At 44.8% G+C, this 17,182-nt stretch overlaps 1 protein-coding gene across 1 annotated transcript in view; it reads left to right on the top strand.

The window, feature by feature from the left end:
• Positions 1 to 329: 329 nt before the first annotated feature.
• The window catches only part of PRPF6 (pre-mRNA processing factor 6), a gene marked incomplete at its 5' end in the record, with an annotated part of 21,647 nt that continues 4,794 nt past the window's right edge, over positions 330 to 17,182 (top strand). Inside the window, 17 exons of the mRNA XM_009866295.1 lie at positions 330 to 498; positions 1,278 to 1,396; positions 2,030 to 2,108; positions 2,790 to 2,966; positions 3,451 to 3,606; positions 4,277 to 4,371; positions 5,062 to 5,218; positions 5,431 to 5,593; positions 8,512 to 8,630; positions 9,270 to 9,488; positions 10,708 to 10,830; positions 11,628 to 11,749; positions 12,864 to 13,002; positions 13,917 to 14,036; positions 15,009 to 15,185; positions 15,751 to 15,884; positions 16,155 to 16,246. Coding sequence (XP_009864597.1) covers positions 330 to 498; positions 1,278 to 1,396; positions 2,030 to 2,108; positions 2,790 to 2,966; positions 3,451 to 3,606; positions 4,277 to 4,371; positions 5,062 to 5,218; positions 5,431 to 5,593; positions 8,512 to 8,630; positions 9,270 to 9,488; positions 10,708 to 10,830; positions 11,628 to 11,749; positions 12,864 to 13,002; positions 13,917 to 14,036; positions 15,009 to 15,185; positions 15,751 to 15,884; positions 16,155 to 16,246 — 2,360 coding nt within the window. The remainder of the gene's footprint in view (positions 499 to 1,277; positions 1,397 to 2,029; positions 2,109 to 2,789; positions 2,967 to 3,450; positions 3,607 to 4,276; positions 4,372 to 5,061; positions 5,219 to 5,430; positions 5,594 to 8,511; positions 8,631 to 9,269; positions 9,489 to 10,707; positions 10,831 to 11,627; positions 11,750 to 12,863; positions 13,003 to 13,916; positions 14,037 to 15,008; positions 15,186 to 15,750; positions 15,885 to 16,154; positions 16,247 to 17,182) is intronic.

Here is a 17,182-nt window from a genome sequence, read left to right as displayed (position 1 = left end):
TTGTGCCCTACAGCCTGCAGGACCGGCCCTTTTTACTGTGTCTAACCTAGAGAGACAATTTATAAGATAAAGAACATTTTGGTGCAAGATGGATGGTAAAACGTTGAGCCAGGTGGTTGCAGTGTCTTTGTAGATGAACTTCTTTTAAGAGCATGTTTTTTCTCACCCAGGCTTTACAAACAGCAGGGATGGGGACTGGCTGGTGCCATTTTTTGCAGAAAAATCACGTATTTATTGCCTGTTCTAAGTAATGATTTCAACAGGCTGCCTGTGTGACAGAGAGCAGGGTTGCAGGGTGCTAAATAGGTGCTACTGCTTTGTCCACCCAGAGCCACGGGTTTCACCACCCGCTCGGATATCGGCCCTGCGCGCGACGCCAACGACCCCGTGGACGATCGTCATGCTCCGCCGGGGAAGAGAACTGTTGGGGATCAGATGAAAAAAAATCAGACGGCCGACGATGACGACGAAGATTTGAACGACACCAATTATGATGAGGTGATGGGATTTTCATCATCCTGGACGTGTTTTTCTCCAAGTGGAAGAGGAGGCCGTGAGCTCATTGCTCTCTTGCTCTGAAACCCCACGTTAACTGAGGTTTTAAGGCCAGAATTTTCTGTAATTTCTAGCAGCACTTTTTTCTTTTCTTTTTTTTTTTTCTTGAGACTGCATTTTACAGAATGGCGTAGTGCTTGCAGGTTTTTGTTATGGCATTGAGCCCTGTGTTGCGTTTGATTATCTATACAGAGCCCTGAGAGTCTCAGGAAGAGATCCATAAATAAAATATTAGTTTAAGAACTTCAGGGGATGTATTGTTTTTATGAAATCTAAGCTCTCACGCTTTGTCTTTATGTGGCCTGTGTAGACTCTTGTGTTTAAATCCCACATTGGCTAGTTACACATTGTGTTTCTCTTTATGTTTGCTTTCAGTAATTTAAAAAGAAAAAAGAAGTGATTAATGTAAGAAAATGGCTTTTCTATACTGGGGTCTCATTTATTGCTTCCTAGAAGCAATTTTGAAAGAGAAGCAATCCTGAAGCAGCTTTGCTTTTGAAATGCTGTGGGAGGATAAACCCTGGGGGTGGTAGAAGCAAACTGCTTTTATTTAGGGACGTGTTAGTCCGATGCAGTGTTGTTAGAAATAGCCTGCTCCTGCATTTTCCTTGTTCTGGGTGACTGTTGGCCGTAGCAGGAACGTAACTGGAGCTTTGAACTGAGGATACTGATGTTTTTTTTTTTCTTTCATATCTTTTTTTCGCCTCTCTCCAAACTCTTAGTTCAACGGGTACGCTGGGAGCCTGTTCTCAAGCGGCCCCTACGAAAAAGATGACGAGGAAGCCGATGCTATTTATGCAGCTTTGGATAAGAGGATGGATGAACGCAGAAAAGAAAGAAGGTAGGGTGGAGTACAACACTACCTCCAGCTGTTTTCTAGTTACTTTTTGATTTAGAGTTTTCCTCTATCTTCCATTTTGCAGTTCAGATTTGGTCCTCATCTCCTGGGTACGTTTTCAGAAGCGTTCACAGTTGTCGCTCGTTTTAATGTGGTACCTTTGACCCCCTGGCTCCAGGTTTTAAGGGTGCTGGGTGTTCTGCACAACTTGCTCTGCAAGTCCATGTGGTCGAATTGCTTCCCTATCGTTAACTAAGATTTGCTGTAGCTCATTGAGATGATGTGGGGAGGTGCTCAGCGGCTGGTTGTGATGCATCCCATAGTACCTAACACTGGAAATGGTTAGAAAAGTCATGGAACTGGGGAGTGTTAATTAACTTGTTAAACTCACTCCCTGGTCTCCAGGTGAGAGGATGTTAAAGGCTGACGTTCACTCGTTTAGAGTTGTCTGGTTTTACGCTACGATATTGTCTTATCTGAGAAGACATCTCTGTCATAATGTTGATAATCTAAGATGGGAAAAAATGCCTTTTTTTAATGTCTTAGCTCTGATCAAGCACTTTGTAATATGAATTATTAGTTTAAAGACTTACCAGGTGTTACTTTGAGTGTAACCTCAGTGCTTCTTTTCCTAAGGGAACAACGAGAAAAAGAGGAAATAGAAAAATACCGTATGGAACGACCCAAGATCCAGCAGCAGTTTTCAGACTTGAAAGTAAGGAAAAACTGTCTGAAACGTGACTTTTCTCTTTATGGCATATGAGAGGTAGATGTACATTCTGCATTTCCTGTTTTGCGTGTTAGCGAACAATTACTTGGTGACTCTCCAGGTTAGAATGACTTTCTATTGGAAAAATGAGCGTGAAGCTGTCAGCTCGTGGTGTGGAAGCTCTCTTGAGTGCTGCAGTATAATTTTAGGCAGTTGTGCGGTTACGGACTTTTGTGCTTTGTTGCAGCTTCACATCTGTTGTTGAGCAGGTGCTAGACTGTCTTTGAGGGGAGGGATAACTGGTTGGTGTGGGAATAGTAGTTGAGTAGGATCTCCTGACTCTGAAGCTTCTTTAAAATAAAATGTATTATTTAAGCTATTGTTTCATGATTAGTAATAAAACGCTCAATGCTGTAGGCACAGAGATTAATCTGAATATTTGTAGCACTGAGTTTAATGACAGAATTGATTTGGAACCTTAATCTGGACTAAACCCAAATTCTAATTAAACGCATCTAATTCTTTTGTACGTTGGATTAGAAAAAAGAAATAATCTGATCTTTGACCTTGAAGTCTTTAATTGATCTGGATTCTTCCAAGAAAAACAAAAAAGCTATTGAGGAATTAGAGCAGGTAAAAAGAAGAAATTTCTGCAGCAAAGAATGCTGACAATTCCTGTTTGAACAGCGGAAGCTGGCGGAGGTCACGGAGGAAGAGTGGCTGAGCATTCCAGAAGTTGGTGACGCCAGGAACAAACGTCAGAGGAATCCTCGTTACGAGAAGCTGACTCCTGTACCCGACAGCTTCTTTGCAAAGCACCTGCAGTCGGGAGAGAATCACACTTCTGTGGACCCCCGCCAAACGGTGAGGACAGAGCAAACCCGACGAAGATGTTTCCCTTAAGTCATAATTGGAGACAAGGGTTGAACCGGGCGTTCGTTAGCAGGGTTTGGAGGAAAAAAAAACCCACAAAAAACCCTGTGCAGTTTGTGAATCTGTCAAAGGCATTACTGGAAGTTCCTGTGCTTGCCAGAGGCTTTCAGTACATACCCATTGCCAGAGAAAACTCAAGGATAGGTAGGGAGAGATTGTTTTTTGCGTTGAAAATGGAAGAAAGTGGTTTTTTTTTCCCCTTTTCTCTGGCTGCAGAATGGTGATAATGGGTTTTGGTGAGCACAGCCTACTTCCTTTACTGTTATGCCAATATTTTGCAAAAATGGGACATAAAATAAAGTGCAATTTCACCTAATGGTTTGCCTCAACCCTGGACCACTCATATTAACAAGTATTTGCCTTATCGCCAGCAGAAAATGAAGTAATTTAAATGCATTTCTCTCCCTCTTTTTAGCAATTTGGTGGATTGAATACTCCATATCCAGGGGGCTTGAATACGCCGTATCCAGGAGGAATGACGCCAGGCTTAATGACCCCTGGGACAGGGGAATTGGATATGAGGAAGATTGGCCAAGCCAGGAATACCTTGATGGACATGAGGCTCAGCCAGGTGAGGATGCCGAAAGGAGGATCTGTGTTGGTGTCATGCTGCTGCTTAACACCTGGTTTTAGGAAAGTTTTTAATTCTCTTGGGTGTTTAGAAGAAACGGCTTGGCTGTGAAATAATTCTATAGTCCTCCTCCTCAAATCTCATGCTCTAAATGAATTTTCCTGAGGGATAAGTTTGTCCCTACAAGTTGTGGTCGTCATGAGAGAACGAACTCCCTGTTAGACCAGTGAACTTCAGGCAAGCAGCACTAGTAGTTTTACCAAGGGAAACATCTGTCCTGTGCAGGGATGCAGCTCAAAATGCTGGAAAATACTCCTCTTTAGTTGCTCTTAGCTTGTTTTTCATTGATTTTTCTCCATCTAGATCTGGTTTAAACTAAAAAGGTGGGCTTTAGCTACCAGACCTCATGGTGATGGAAGGCCAAGCTGCTCAGCTTCTGCATTTTCGGTTGTGCCAGATTTTTAACGTTCAAGTTTTGTGTTTTAGAAGTGGAGAAAAAGTTAATAAGCAAGACTTTGTGTTTTCCTCCTGCCTTGGTTTCGCTAACAGATAAATGTCTAGGATTTTTTTTGTACAGCAGCCATTTCTTTTCCAGTCTTTAGCTAGCACATGCAGGCAAACTGTGGGGCTGTGAATGCTTGTTTCAGTAATGCCAACTTGACTTTCCCAGGTGTCAGACTCCGTGAGTGGCCAGACTGTGGTGGACCCCAAAGGATATTTGACAGACTTGAATTCGATGATTCCCACCCATGGAGGAGATATCAAGTAAGTTTAAGAAGGATTAACCGATTTATCCTCTTAGCAATGACTGTGATCCTGCATATATAAATGGAAATCTCTCTGAGCGGGTGGCTTTCAGCTGGCATGTAATTTGGGAAAGATGCTAGGTGAGTTTTCAAGGGTGAATTCTTTTCACATGAGATCTGGTATAGTCTTTCAACTGATGTATTTAACGTCTGACCTGGATGCATCAATTGTGGGGATTGTTTCTCTTCTATCCCCAGACTAACATGCCAGAGTGATGGCAGGGTGTGGCTGCCTGCCATAAAATAACCTGCTTCATTGTGCCTGTGTACTGGTAATTTAGGCTTGATTGATGACCTTTGAAAACCTCTTTAACCTGAAGTTTTTGACACCTGATTCATAAAGAGTTACTGTCTAAATCAAATATTCATACTAACACTTACCAGCTTCCAAGTGCAAGTGCCTAGCTGTAATTCTTAAAAATCGTAAATCCCTCATTATTTTTCACTGTGATCTCGTGTTACTGTGTATTGGTAAGTTTGTTTGTTTGGTAATGTATGTTTTGTGTCACGAGTATGGAAAAGTTTGAGGTCACAGTTACTGTGCGTCTGAGTTGGCTGCCAAGAATTAACTGTGAAGCACTCACTGGTGGAGGAGAACGGTTTGCTAACGTGCTGGATGCTTTTCTGTCCGCCTTTCCACCTCCTTCAGTGATATCAAGAAAGCCCGTTTGCTCCTGAAATCTGTACGTGAGACCAATCCTCATCATCCGCCAGCCTGGATAGCGTCAGCCCGCCTGGAGGAGGTCACTGGCAAACTCCAAGTGGCTCGAAACCTCATCATGAAAGGAACAGAGATGTGCCCCAAGGTCAGAACTGCTTTGCTTCCCTGCTGATCCGTGCAGGGCAGTGGGAAAAGGTCGTGGTTATGAGCAGCAACATCTCCCTGTTAAGCTTTTCTCAGGCTATAGCTGATAGAACTTCATTACCTGCAGTGTTAAAAGAAGGCATGTTTAACTAGAAACTCCACTTTTAAATTCTTGGTTTGATGTAAAGGAAGATTGTTTCTTTCTCTTGACAGAGTGAGGATGTTTGGTTAGAAGCTGCTCGGCTTCAGCCTGGGGATACAGCCAAGGCTGTTGTGGCCCAAGCTGTCCGTCACCTCCCGCAGTCTGTCCGAATCTACATCCGAGCAGCAGAGCTGGAGACAGACATCCGTGCGAAGAAACGTGTCCTCAGGAAAGGTGAGAGCTTCTGCAGGGGCAGGGAGCAAAGTCAGAGTCTCCCTCTCTGTTGCTTTGTGTTCTTCAAGTTGTATCCAAAAGTTTAAGTGCTTTTTTTTTTTCCTTTCTTATTTTTTTTTGTGCATCCTTGGTGCAAATGTGTTCATTAGTAACGTGTGCCTTAACGGGGGAACTTGCTGCTGTTCAGTCAAAGAGCAGAACCGTTGAAGGGTTTGTAAAACATCCTTCAACATAAAACTGCTGTCATTGAGCAACTGCAAAGTGATGTTTCACTTACCAAACCCGATTCCAGCTTGATCAGAGTTAGATGGGTAGATGGAAGTGATTTAAAAATGATGCTCTGAGGCGTAAAGGGTGTTTTAACTGTCGTCTTATGATACGTTTGAAAAGATACTGAACTTTGAGTTCCAAGTAGTCTGTAGCCTGTTGGAGACCACAGTCATTTCTGGCAGAGGAGCTTTAGAGGCCTTGGGGTTTACTGGGGCAAGTTCTGTGTTCTTTTTTAACAGTGCTGCTTACCTAAAAACTTAGACCTTCCGTTGTGTTGCACTTGGTTTTCCTCTCTTGTGGAATTACTGTCTTTTTCAAACTGATCCCTTTAACAGCAATTTGTTGTGTTGTCCTCATCACAGGCCTTCCTTGCAGGTACACAGTATTAATTCTTTGATTACTTTTAGGTTGCTGTGCCTGTATCAGTAGAGATTAGATCATCTCCTGACTTTAATCTTGAAATGGGTCTGGATTTGATACATTTACTAAATCATCGTGAAGCAGTATCGAATGGTTTGGCTTCAGAGGAAGTAAATTGCCTCCTACCTCTTACCATTGTGTGTAAAATTGCACATCTCTGGTGAAATGACCTCTTACTGCATAAGGGTGAGAGGCAGTTCGAAGTTGTAAGAGTTCAGGTATTAAATATTCAGTAGCTTTTTAAAATTTTCATGGACTAAGCAGTGCAGCATGCAGTGAAATGTTGCTTCTGTGACAGTCTGTGTCCTCCTCGTGAGCAATGACAGATGCTGAACAGAAAAACGTTTTTACGTGAGCAAAAACAGATTTGAGGGTGAGAGGCAGTTCGAAGTTGTAAGAGTTCAGGTATTAAATATTCAGTAGCTTTTTAAAATTTTCATGGACTAAGCAGTGCAGCATGCGGTGAAATGTTGCTTCTGTGACAGTCTGTGTCCTCCTCGTGAGCAATGACAGATGCTGAGCAAATACAGATTTGTGAGTCCAGCTCTGGTAGGAGAACATCTTGTCTGAGAGCATTAAGTACTGAGTTGTGCTTTAAACATCCTATTTGCAAAGAGAAAAGCATCTTGCTTCAGTTTTTGGGACCACCTACTTAATCCCTGGTACAAAGGTATTAGTGGAACGGAACATGATTTATCATTCCCTTCCCAATTTCTGCTCGCTGACAGCTTCACCCTGCTCCTCTGCTACCCAGGGAGCGTCAGTGATATGATGCTTGGAGCTGTTTTGGGGTATACAGTCTTAAGATAAGCAGCAGTTTAACCCATTATTTCTCCTGAAATGAAAAAAGGCTGCAAGGTAATGGCAGTGAAGTGTGATGCTTCATAAAGTGCTTCTCTTGTTCGTTGGCTGTGCGTGTTCCTGCTATGCAGCAGAGCCTCTCTCTGACTGAAGAGCCAGTGAGCTGAGTGTTTAAAATATATCCTGAGGTCTAAAAATCAATTGCTTGGTCTACGAAAACACGCTCTGTCCTGCTGAGTGGTGCTTTTGGCCCTCGCAGGCTGATATTCACTTGAAACGCTTCAGAAAAAAATATCTCCTGCTGCTGCAGACTCGAGGAGAAGCGGTTAATGCCCAAACCCTCCAGTGCATCGCTGCTTGTAAAGGCTGCGTGCATTTCCGTAGGGCTGGGATGTGCTCTGCAGGGGAGGCTCAGCAGAGTGCCTCTGCCTTTGTGGCAGTGCTTAGAGGAACAGCCTTGCCTGGAGGCCGAGCTGGCTTCAGAGTGGGTTTCATGCCCTTTCTCACCCACGTCTGCACTTGTTTTATTGGAGAAGGGTGCAACTCGGTCCTCTGCCCCTGTGGCACGTTGGTGTACGGACACCGTGAAGCAGTGGAGCAAAAGCTGCTAGTACTGGTCACCTGTGGTGTGAGTTGTAGGAACAGAAGGCTAAAAAGCCCTTTAGTTTCTCAACCTGCTGTTAAGATACGAGGTTATGAAGAGGCAGACAAGCTGTTGATTAGACTTCAGTGTTTCAGACAGCACAGGTAGGATGATCTGCAGCGTGTGCGGCTTCTACCAGCAGTAATGAACTCTTACACAAGAATAAGGATGCCTCAAAGACTCTTAATTAGCTGGAGCCCCTCTTGGGTTACTGGCAGAACACTTCAGATTCAGTGACTTAAGGTGTTCATGTCACCAGTACCTTTAAGCTTTCGTGCATCCTCCTGTTTTATTTTTGCATAGTGCGCCAGTAACATTTTTGAGAAGCTAAACTGGGATCCATGAAGCTGTCAGGAGATGCCTACGGAAAAGCTAAATTGTGAAGGGACAAGGAGCAAGGCTGTGTTATTAGTATTGAAGATGCTCCATTTTTGGAAAGGATGATTAGGTTACTCAATTTTGAAGATTCTACTGGTACTCATATGCTGGATTTTGTTCAACTGGGTGTTTTACTGAGGAGGAGTTAGAGCTTGTACAGGGAAAAAGCCCTTGGCTCTCTAAAACCTGTTTCCAATTAAAATTATTTAGAAAGTTTTTTAATGTTCGGGTTTTAAATTTGCATTGTTGAAGCAAGAGCTAATATAAATACAGTTCCCTCCCTTCTCTCGTTCAGGAAATTTCATCTGTAACAGGACAAAGCCCTTTAATACATCATCTTTAAAAAATACCGTTCTTGTCGGTAAGCTACTTGGCCCTGATTGACGTAATCGTTTTGCCTCTCTAGCCCTTGAGCACGTTCCAAATTCGGTGCGCTTGTGGAAGGCAGCCGTGGAGTTAGAAGAACCTGAGGATGCCAGGATCATGCTGAGTCGGGCTGTGGAGTGCTGTCCCACAAGCGTAGAAGTAAGTTGTTTGGGTTTTTTTAAAGTACAATAAAGCAACCCCCTACGCACCCCTTTAGGCTGGCTGCAGAGCTTTGAAAACGAAAGGCAGAGAGCGCGGCTTTGAGTTTGCTTTACGCCACGGTGAGAAGGAAGTGATGAGTAGCGGACTGCGCTTTTTTTTTCTCCAGAGTTTACTGGCCGGTGGTCATTATATGCCTCATTTTCCTGTGTAATTGTTAATTAGTTATGCCAGTGTTACTGCTGTGCCTGCTGTAGCCAATTAGCCCTGTTCATGCTTAGTGCCTCGGCAGTTGTGAGAACAAGTTACGTGTAGCCTGGGGAGTCTGAAACAAGATGCTCGTCTCAAATGCTGAACCAGGCTGTGATGTTCAGCGGTTTTAAAGGTGGTGGGGACAGAAAATAAAGAGTGTGGCAGCCCAGCAAAGTGAGACAATATCTCGAGGTGATTACACTCAAGTAGACTCAGTTGCTGCTCTTTCTCTGTTGGTGTTCTGCAGCCTGCTCGTCCTACTTGAGGCCAATTGCCAACCAGTAGCAAACAGCATAAAGCTGCTTATCTCGTCGGGCTGCTGTTGCCGTACGGCAGCGTTGTCATCTCCTTGTTCTAATCTAAAATACATCTTTTGTTGCTCCGCAGCTGTGGCTTGCGCTGGCAAGGCTGGAGACATATGAGAACGCTCGTAAAGTCCTTAACAAAGCCCGAGAGAATATCCCGACAGATCGTCACATCTGGATTACTGCTGCCAAACTGGAGGAAGCCAATGGAAACACCCAGATGGTGGAGAAAATCATTGACAGAGCCATCACGTCTCTAAGGGCTAACGGCGTGGAAATCAACCGAGAGCAGTGGATACAGGTATTTGCTTGGGCTTGGGTAGAGACCCTGATGAACTCTTCGGGTTCTCTCGGGGAGACTGCAGATGCTACATGTTGTGGGGTGGAGGAATTTAGCGCAAGGCTCCTCAGTAGAGATCCCCGTGAAGATACAAGAGGTCACTAAAAACCTGAGGAGGACCAACGCCGTAGCTGTGTTGAGGAATGTCTGATGTGCTTCTGTCTTGAAAATAACCAGCTTCAAGCTGAAGCAGCTGCTCCCTTAAGTAGGACAGAGGCTTTAAGCCTCCGGTGAAGGATTTATGTGTTTTTTAACATGTCTCTTTTGGCTTAAAAGGTATCTTTTTGCCAAAGAGGCCTTTGTCAGATATCGTTGTAAGAAGTCAGTACGAATGTTGCATATGCAGCAGGCAGGAAATATCCTGTTGGTTCTTTGTTGGCTTGTGTGAAGTAGTCACAGAATGAACAAAGTATTTAACATTAAACGGGTATCCTTTGTTAACATCTCAAAGAATTGTAACTTTCTTTCCAGCAGTAAAACAATTAAAGGTTAATTTCAACATCTGTTTGAGAAACCCAGTGCTACAGCCTCTCGAGTCTTCTCGAGTTCCTTTTTGGTACTTGAACCGTTCCATTTCTGTTATCTGATCGGAGGTCTTTGGAACAAGTTGAAGCAAGACACTCTTGGCTTTCTGAAAGCTTTGTGTGTCAGAAAACTGCTTTCCCATGTACACTCTGGTGAGAGAGCTTTTGCAGTTTTAATTTAGCACCATTGAGCGTTAACACTGGTTGAGAGCATATTCATTTAAATTCATTTATTGCTTAGCCCTTGTTGAGACTTAAGGATCAACCCAAAGCTGACAGAAGATCGGTAGTTTTGATTTTATGATTTTTGCTCCTCAAATTCTTGCTTGGCCCAGCCCAGAGCAGGTCAGGGGAGCTGGAAGAGGATACTTCAGGCTGGAAAAGTCACGCGTTGTCAAACTTGTTCTTTTTCAGAGGATGCAGTCGATGAGCTTTGATTCTCAACCAGCTTCTGAATGATTCTTTGTACAACTCTAGCACCTTCCTTGTGGGTGCTCACCAGTTAGTGTCAAGATATGCTTGAGTAATAAGATATTTGTTATGTGGCGGTGACCTATGGTTGTGTCGGCGTTTGCACGCGAGAGGCTGCTGTTGCAGAATCTTAACTTCTTGTGCTGAGCTCTCAGAAATGAGCAGGGCTTTACTCTCGTTTCCAGGATGCTGAGGAATGTGACAAAGCTGGAAGCGTGGCCACGTGCCAGGCGATCATGCGAGCTGTGATTGGGATTGGGATCGAGGAAGAAGATCGGAAACACACCTGGATGGAAGACGCAGACAGCGTACGTCCAGCTGCAGTGTTGGCTTTCGTTCCTTTTGTGTTTGGTTGTTGATTTTTGTTAATTGGAGAAATTGAATTGGAGCATGGGAAATGACTTTTTAATCTGTCAAGCTGGATGTGATTCCCACAGCACCTGCCTGTGTTTGATCAGTCTGCCTCTCAGGAGGTTATGGCACTGCAGATCTGAATTTTTGCAAAGCAAAAGGTTGATTTGGTGGTCGATTGTTGGCTGGCTTTGGCCTGGGGGTGCGTTTTGCCTGTGTGACATCAGCAGAGGTTGAGGGTCTGCTTAAAGGAGCTGAGAGGTGGGTTTCAAGGCATGAACGTTGTAACTCAAGAGTTAATGCAAGGCTCGACAGGGACATTAGTAAAAGTTTTACGGGGCTTTCTTTGCTTTAGGGGAGTAGTTGAATGCCCGCTAAAGACTGAATTATATTTCAGCATGAGAAATGCCTGTTTCGCTGGCCTTGAATCGGCCTTAATGGCAGTAGGGAACACGGGCTGTGGTGCTTATAGACGTGCCTGTAAAAAACAAAAAGTGCAAACCTGAGAGCCCTTGACAAGGCCTGACTGATGTTCCAAGCTGGCCTGTGCTTGCCAGTCCCGCAGTGATCCTTGTGCTCTGACAGATGAATGCTTGAAAGTTTCCTCCCTACTCCCTTTGGAAAAGCTGATAATAACTGTTCTGTTACACATAATGCCCCAATTCTTGTATTCCTCTGGGTTACGCAGGTGTAATTCTTTCTTGATTTCGATACGACTGTAAACTGACTTAATTCCGACCTGTTTTTCCCGCAGTGCGTTGCTCATAATGCTCTGGAGTGTGCTCGGGCGATTTATGCTTATGCCTTGCAAGTTTTCCCAAGCAAGAAGAGCGTGTGGCTGCGAGCGGCGTACTTCGAAAAGAACCACGGGACGAGGTGGGTGTGCTGCGTAGCCTTCAGGTGGAGGGATTCCACCTCCTTCTGGAGCGATGGGCTGGGGAGGAGGAAAAGCTCCGAGCTTGATCCGTGGAGCGGCGCGTTGCACGGGCAGAGTTAGCTCAGCCGGTGGAAACTTCGCTGGTGTTGTTTGCAGGTCTGGCCTTCTTTGTTAGCGTTGTGGTCAGAATATTTTTCTGCTTTTTATGAGGTTGTAAAAGATGGGTTTTTTTGGCAATAGGAGCTGCTTGGTAAAAATAGCTGTGAGTAGGCGAGGTAGGGACCCCTCGTCTTTGAGAAGGCGTTTCGAGAAAGAAGTGGGAATACAAATCACCTAGAATATACAGCATGTGCTTAATTTAATTTTCACAGATAAACTGCATCACTCAAGTTCTTCCAAGCATCTCTGGCGTTTTCTGATAAACACCCTGTGAATGTGTATCACGTTCTGAATTAAGATTGGTGTTACACTGTCCCAGCTGAGGCCTCTTTTTCTGAGTTTATTCGTAAAGCTTTACACGTCTGAAACTTTCTGGCCAAAGTTTAGAATAAAGCAAACAATCTGTGCGGCAGACCACTTGCACGTGTGAAATCATCCTTATTAAAGCCAAGAAGGCTGCAGTGTGGAAGTGACTGCCTCATTCGAGCCTTTTTTTTCTTTTTTTTTTTTGGATCAATTATGTTTTTGCTTCTGATGTTGTTCCCTGGCTTTTTCTACCTTGTTCTGCCTTGAAAATTATATTTTCTAGAGGAGAAAAAAAGAAATACTTCAGTAAGATCGAGCCAGCTTCATCTAATAATTCTAAAAAAACCTCCTGTCTCAGTTTCTACTAAGGTTTGTTAAGAAGAGTGGCTCTTCCCGAGCTAAAGGCACTGTTTGTGTGCAGGCTATCAAACAAAGGTGTCCGAACAATGAGCCGTTTGTGGAGGGCTGATTTCAGAACCCTTGTGAAAACGGGCCCCACCCTTTCCTTGTTATGAAACAACTTATCACGGTTTACAACGTTGGACTTTGCGACAATATTTATAACATTGAGCGATAGCGGGACCGGTGCGCGAGAGCTGCCTTTTGGCCGCATTTCGAGCGATTGTAACTTGCTCTTTCTTGTCTCAGAGAATCCTTGGAGGCTCTTTTGCAGAGGGCTGTCGCTCACTGTCCCAAAGCCGAAGTGCTCTGGCTCATGGGAGCCAAGTCGAAGTGGCTGGCGGGAGACGTGCCAGCAGCCAGAAGCATTTTGGCCCTGGCTTTCCAGGTGGGTATGTTAGACTCGTGCTGGGGTGTTAAGTTCTCAAAGCAGGACAAGAGGCTTTTTCTGTCGACACTTGATTCCTGCAGCTTTTCAAAGCGATGGAGGCTTCTGCTGCTCTGCGACAAAATGTTCCCCTGTAAAATCCCCAAGCTGGGAGCGAGGGTGCGTTACTCCTCTTTCAGTAGGGCCGTGTCGGGTTCTGAGCTCGCAAACTGTTCATATTATGACTGTGGCTCCCAGGCACGGATCAGAATCCCCGTGGCTTGGGTCTCCTCTCTCCTCAGTAAAGAAGGTGGGGGTCTGCCCTAATTTAACCAGGCTCCTGCACCACTAATATGCAGCAAAATGAAGGGAATTGTCAGCTGGATGCAGTTCTAACACTGGGAATGAGGCTTAAAAGCTAAAAGATAACGTAAACAAATGACACCTCCTGAGATGGAAGGTAACTTCCTAAGTTTGTTCTTGGTGCTTTTCGTTACCATCCTGAAGACTTCTTGACGTGGTGGCCACTGAAAATGACTTTTATAGGAGACATGTTCACAGGCCTCAGTTGGGAATTCGAGCTTCAGATGTTTTGCTCATGGATAATAAAATGAGGGTCTCATTGTGGTGTAAACCCTGTGATCTTTTCAGTATTTAAACTGGAAGTTCAGAAGATCAAGCATTACTGCTTTTCAACAATTGAGAAGCATCCAGCTTCTCAACTGGCATATATCTTTGTGTTGTGCGTCTGTTTTGGAGAATTTCTATAAACTTCAAAGGTTAGAGAAGATTGGGAGGAGCCTGAGCTGAAAAAAAATAAAATCCTGGTGTGGATTGACAAAGCTCTGATTTCAATTTTAATCTGGATCAAACGAAGGATTAAATCTGCTGTTGATTCACTGTAGGCACTCGTCTGTCGTTTTATGTTCTCGCAGGCCAACCCCAACAGCGAGGAGATCTGGCTGGCTGCCGTGAAGCTCGAGTCGGAAAACAATGAATACGAAAGAGCGAGGAGGCTGCTGGCCAAAGCTCGCAGCAGTGCCCCCACTGCAAGGGTAAGGACGTGTGAAGGGGAGGGGAGAGGCTGAGACCTCTCTTGGCCGGGAGGGGGTTGAAATGGAAGGAGAAGTTCTTCAGTTCTGTGGCCGGAGGGACTCACCCGATGGCTCCTTGCCCGTTGCCCTTTGGAGGCGTGTGGCTGCTTCGCTGCGGCGCTTCTCGGGCGAATTGCGACACGACATCGCGGCACGACAGGGGGGAAGAAGGGCTAGGATTGAGGGAAGGGTTTCGCTTTTTCTACACAGATGTCAAAAGTCAGGAAATTCCCGATTTACAGCTGTTTGTGTAACGTTCCTGTTGCATAAAAGCATGTCGTGGAAAAAAGAAAGAGAAAATACTTTCACAGAAGATTCACACTTACTGTGCTAAAGGCAGCTCTGCTCGAGACTGTTGAATAAAGTTACGCCCTTGTGTTTCTCGAGAGTTACTTCTGATATGATAAACGTTGTTGATTTTCAGCTGTTCGTACAGAACTACTTTAACTTGTCCAAGTAAAAGAAAAATGAGTTCCTTATCCAGCCCCTGTCACTCCCCACCCAATTTGTGCTTCATCCTAGACCTTTTTACACTCTCCTCTTCCTCTCTTGTCAGTTGGGGAGCTCCTCTCCAGCTTTTGGTCTGTAACATTTCTCATAGTGTGCAACCAACAGAAAGGCATTTGGGGGGCAGAGCAGTCTGTGTGCCCATTTGTAATTGGCAGGGTCAGAGTTGCAACGTGAAGTCGTGAGTACAAGCAGGTGGTTTGGTACCTTGGATCTGAGGAGGTCACCTTGTGTCGGTGAAGGAGGCTCAGATTTGTTAACTGATTGTGCTCTTCAAGCTGTGCCTTTTGGACAAACATGATACATTCACTAAACTATACAAGCACTAAACATTCGAATGAAGGCGTGAAAGTCGGAAGCCACAGCATCAACGAACGAATGGTTTTACGGTGGCTGCTCGTGGTAACAGCTCTGGTTTGTTCTCAGGTCTTCATGAAATCCGTGAAGTTGGAGTGGGTGCTCGGGAACATTGCCGCAGCCCAGGAGCTTTGTGAGGAAGCCCTGAAGCACTACGAGGACTTCCCCAAGCTGTGGATGATGAAGGGACAAATTGAGGAACAAAAGGAGCTGGTAGACAAGGCGCGGGAGGCTTATAACCAAGGGGTAAGATGTGTGTTATTGCAGGTTTGCTTTGTCTGTCTGGCACGGAGAGATATCTGGCCTTGAATTAAAATTCAAAGCCTGTGAGAGGGCTCTGTCCCAGACTAACCAAAGGACTGATTTCTATTCTTTCCATCACTGGTTAAAATAATAAAAAAAAAATAAAGAAAAATGAGGACCTTGAAATAAGTGGCAAGAATTTCTCTTAGCCTGTATCTGTGTGCAAAATTCACTTTCTTGCTTGAGAGAGCTTGCTTTGTGCTTGACTCCTCACTGGTAGGAAGAAAGTCATTGCACAATAATTCTCTAAGACCATAAAGACTAAAAGCAGAACTCTTCAAAAAAACCCCACTCCTAATGAGCTTTTAAGTACACACAGTGAAAGGAGGTGGCCTACAGAGCGCTTGTGTCTCTTTTAAATGGTAATCAGTGTCCTTGGGTGTGAAACTCATCAGTCAGGAAAGTAATATTGATGTAGGGAGGGAAGGTTTTTTCTGTAGGGGTCGTAAATATTTTTTTCAAACCTACATATTACCATATTTTGTAAATTTTTGGGTTTTTTAACCAGTTGAAAAAGTGCCCCCATTCCATACCACTGTGGCTGTTGCTGTCCAGGCTGGAGGAGAAAGTTGGGCAGTTGACCAGAGCAAGAGCCATCTTGGAAAAGTCTCGCCTGAAGAATCCAAAGAATCCAGATCTCTGGTGAGTAGTGGAGATAAAATGAATTTGGCTACAAAGCAAATGCATTCTTCGGGCCGGCTCTTTTACGCCTCCTCAGCTATTTGAGCCTGGAACTTAAGACCGTGCCCATCTTAGAGTTTCTTCTGGACTAACAACTTTTTTCTAATTACCAGAAGTGCTTTAGCAATCTTGTAGGTAGCTATTCTTAAGGATCTTCGTGGGACTCGTTATTTGTTCCCACGTAGTGAATATATTGTACTAAACATCCTCACTGAGTCTCTTCCTCACCAGGTTGGAGTCTGTGCGTTTAGAGTACAGAGCTGGGCTGAAGAATATTGCAAATACTCTGATGGCCAAGGCGTTGCAAGAATGCCCCAATTCAGGTGAGCTGGGTCTTGTTTCTAACTTCAAGGCGACTGTTTTGCCCGCTTGATAAAGGCACGTCTTTTCTCCAAGATGCCTTTTGTGACCAGTTCTCCAAAGCAGCGTGTGTTGGAGAGGTGTCGATCATCCTTCTGCAAATGAAACGCTGAGGATCTTTGTGAATAATCCCATTTGCTTCGTGCTGTCTCACACTGTCAGTTTTTGTTCTGTTGTGCTGCAGCTCTGCAGTTTGTTCCCACGTTCCCTGGGAGCGCCTCTTGGACGTGAGTGACTTTTCTGTGAAGCTAGTAGAAGTCTGCCGAGGTTAAAAATTGAAGAAAGAATTTTGAATGTTTGTAGTTAGGAGGTTCATTGGGAGAGGAATGATTTTTGCCCCGTGTCGTTGCAGGACAGCTGGCCGCAGGAGATTTCCCGTTGTTGGTTTGCCTGTGCTGGTTGCGCTGCCTACGGGGCACTCAGTAGCTCGTGCCAGCAGCAAATCTTTGGTCACAGTCACTATGAGGGGATCACGTACCATAAATGTTTCCTCGAGTTTTGGTGTCCCCACCATAAGAGGGACGTGGATCTGTTGGAGCGTGTTCAGAGGAGGCCACAAGGATGATCCAGGGGCTGGAGCTACAAGGACAGGCTGCGGGAGCTGGGATTGTTCAGTCTGGAAAAGAGAGGACTTCGGGGGGACCTAACAGCTGCCTTCCAATACCTGAAGGGAACCTACAGGGAGGCTGGGAAGGGACTTTTTACAAGAGTGTCCACTGACAGGACAAGGGGAAATGGGTTTAAGTTGAAGGAGAATAGATTTAGATTGGACCTTAGGAAGAAATTCTTCAGTACGAGGGCGGCCAGACTTTGGAATAAATTGCCCAGAGACGTTGTGGCTGCCCCCTCCCTGGAGGTGTTCAAGGCCAAGTTGGACGGAGCCTTGAGTAGCCTGATCT

The sequence above is a fragment of the Apaloderma vittatum genome, unplaced genomic scaffold (assembly GCF_000703405.1).
Source record: "Apaloderma vittatum isolate BGI_N311 unplaced genomic scaffold, ASM70340v1 scaffold17623, whole genome shotgun sequence".
Taxonomy (NCBI): Eukaryota; Metazoa; Chordata; class Aves; order Trogoniformes; family Trogonidae; genus Apaloderma; species Apaloderma vittatum.
The sequence above is the reverse complement of the archived record's forward strand: the minus strand, read 5'-3'. Positions and strand labels throughout refer to the sequence as shown.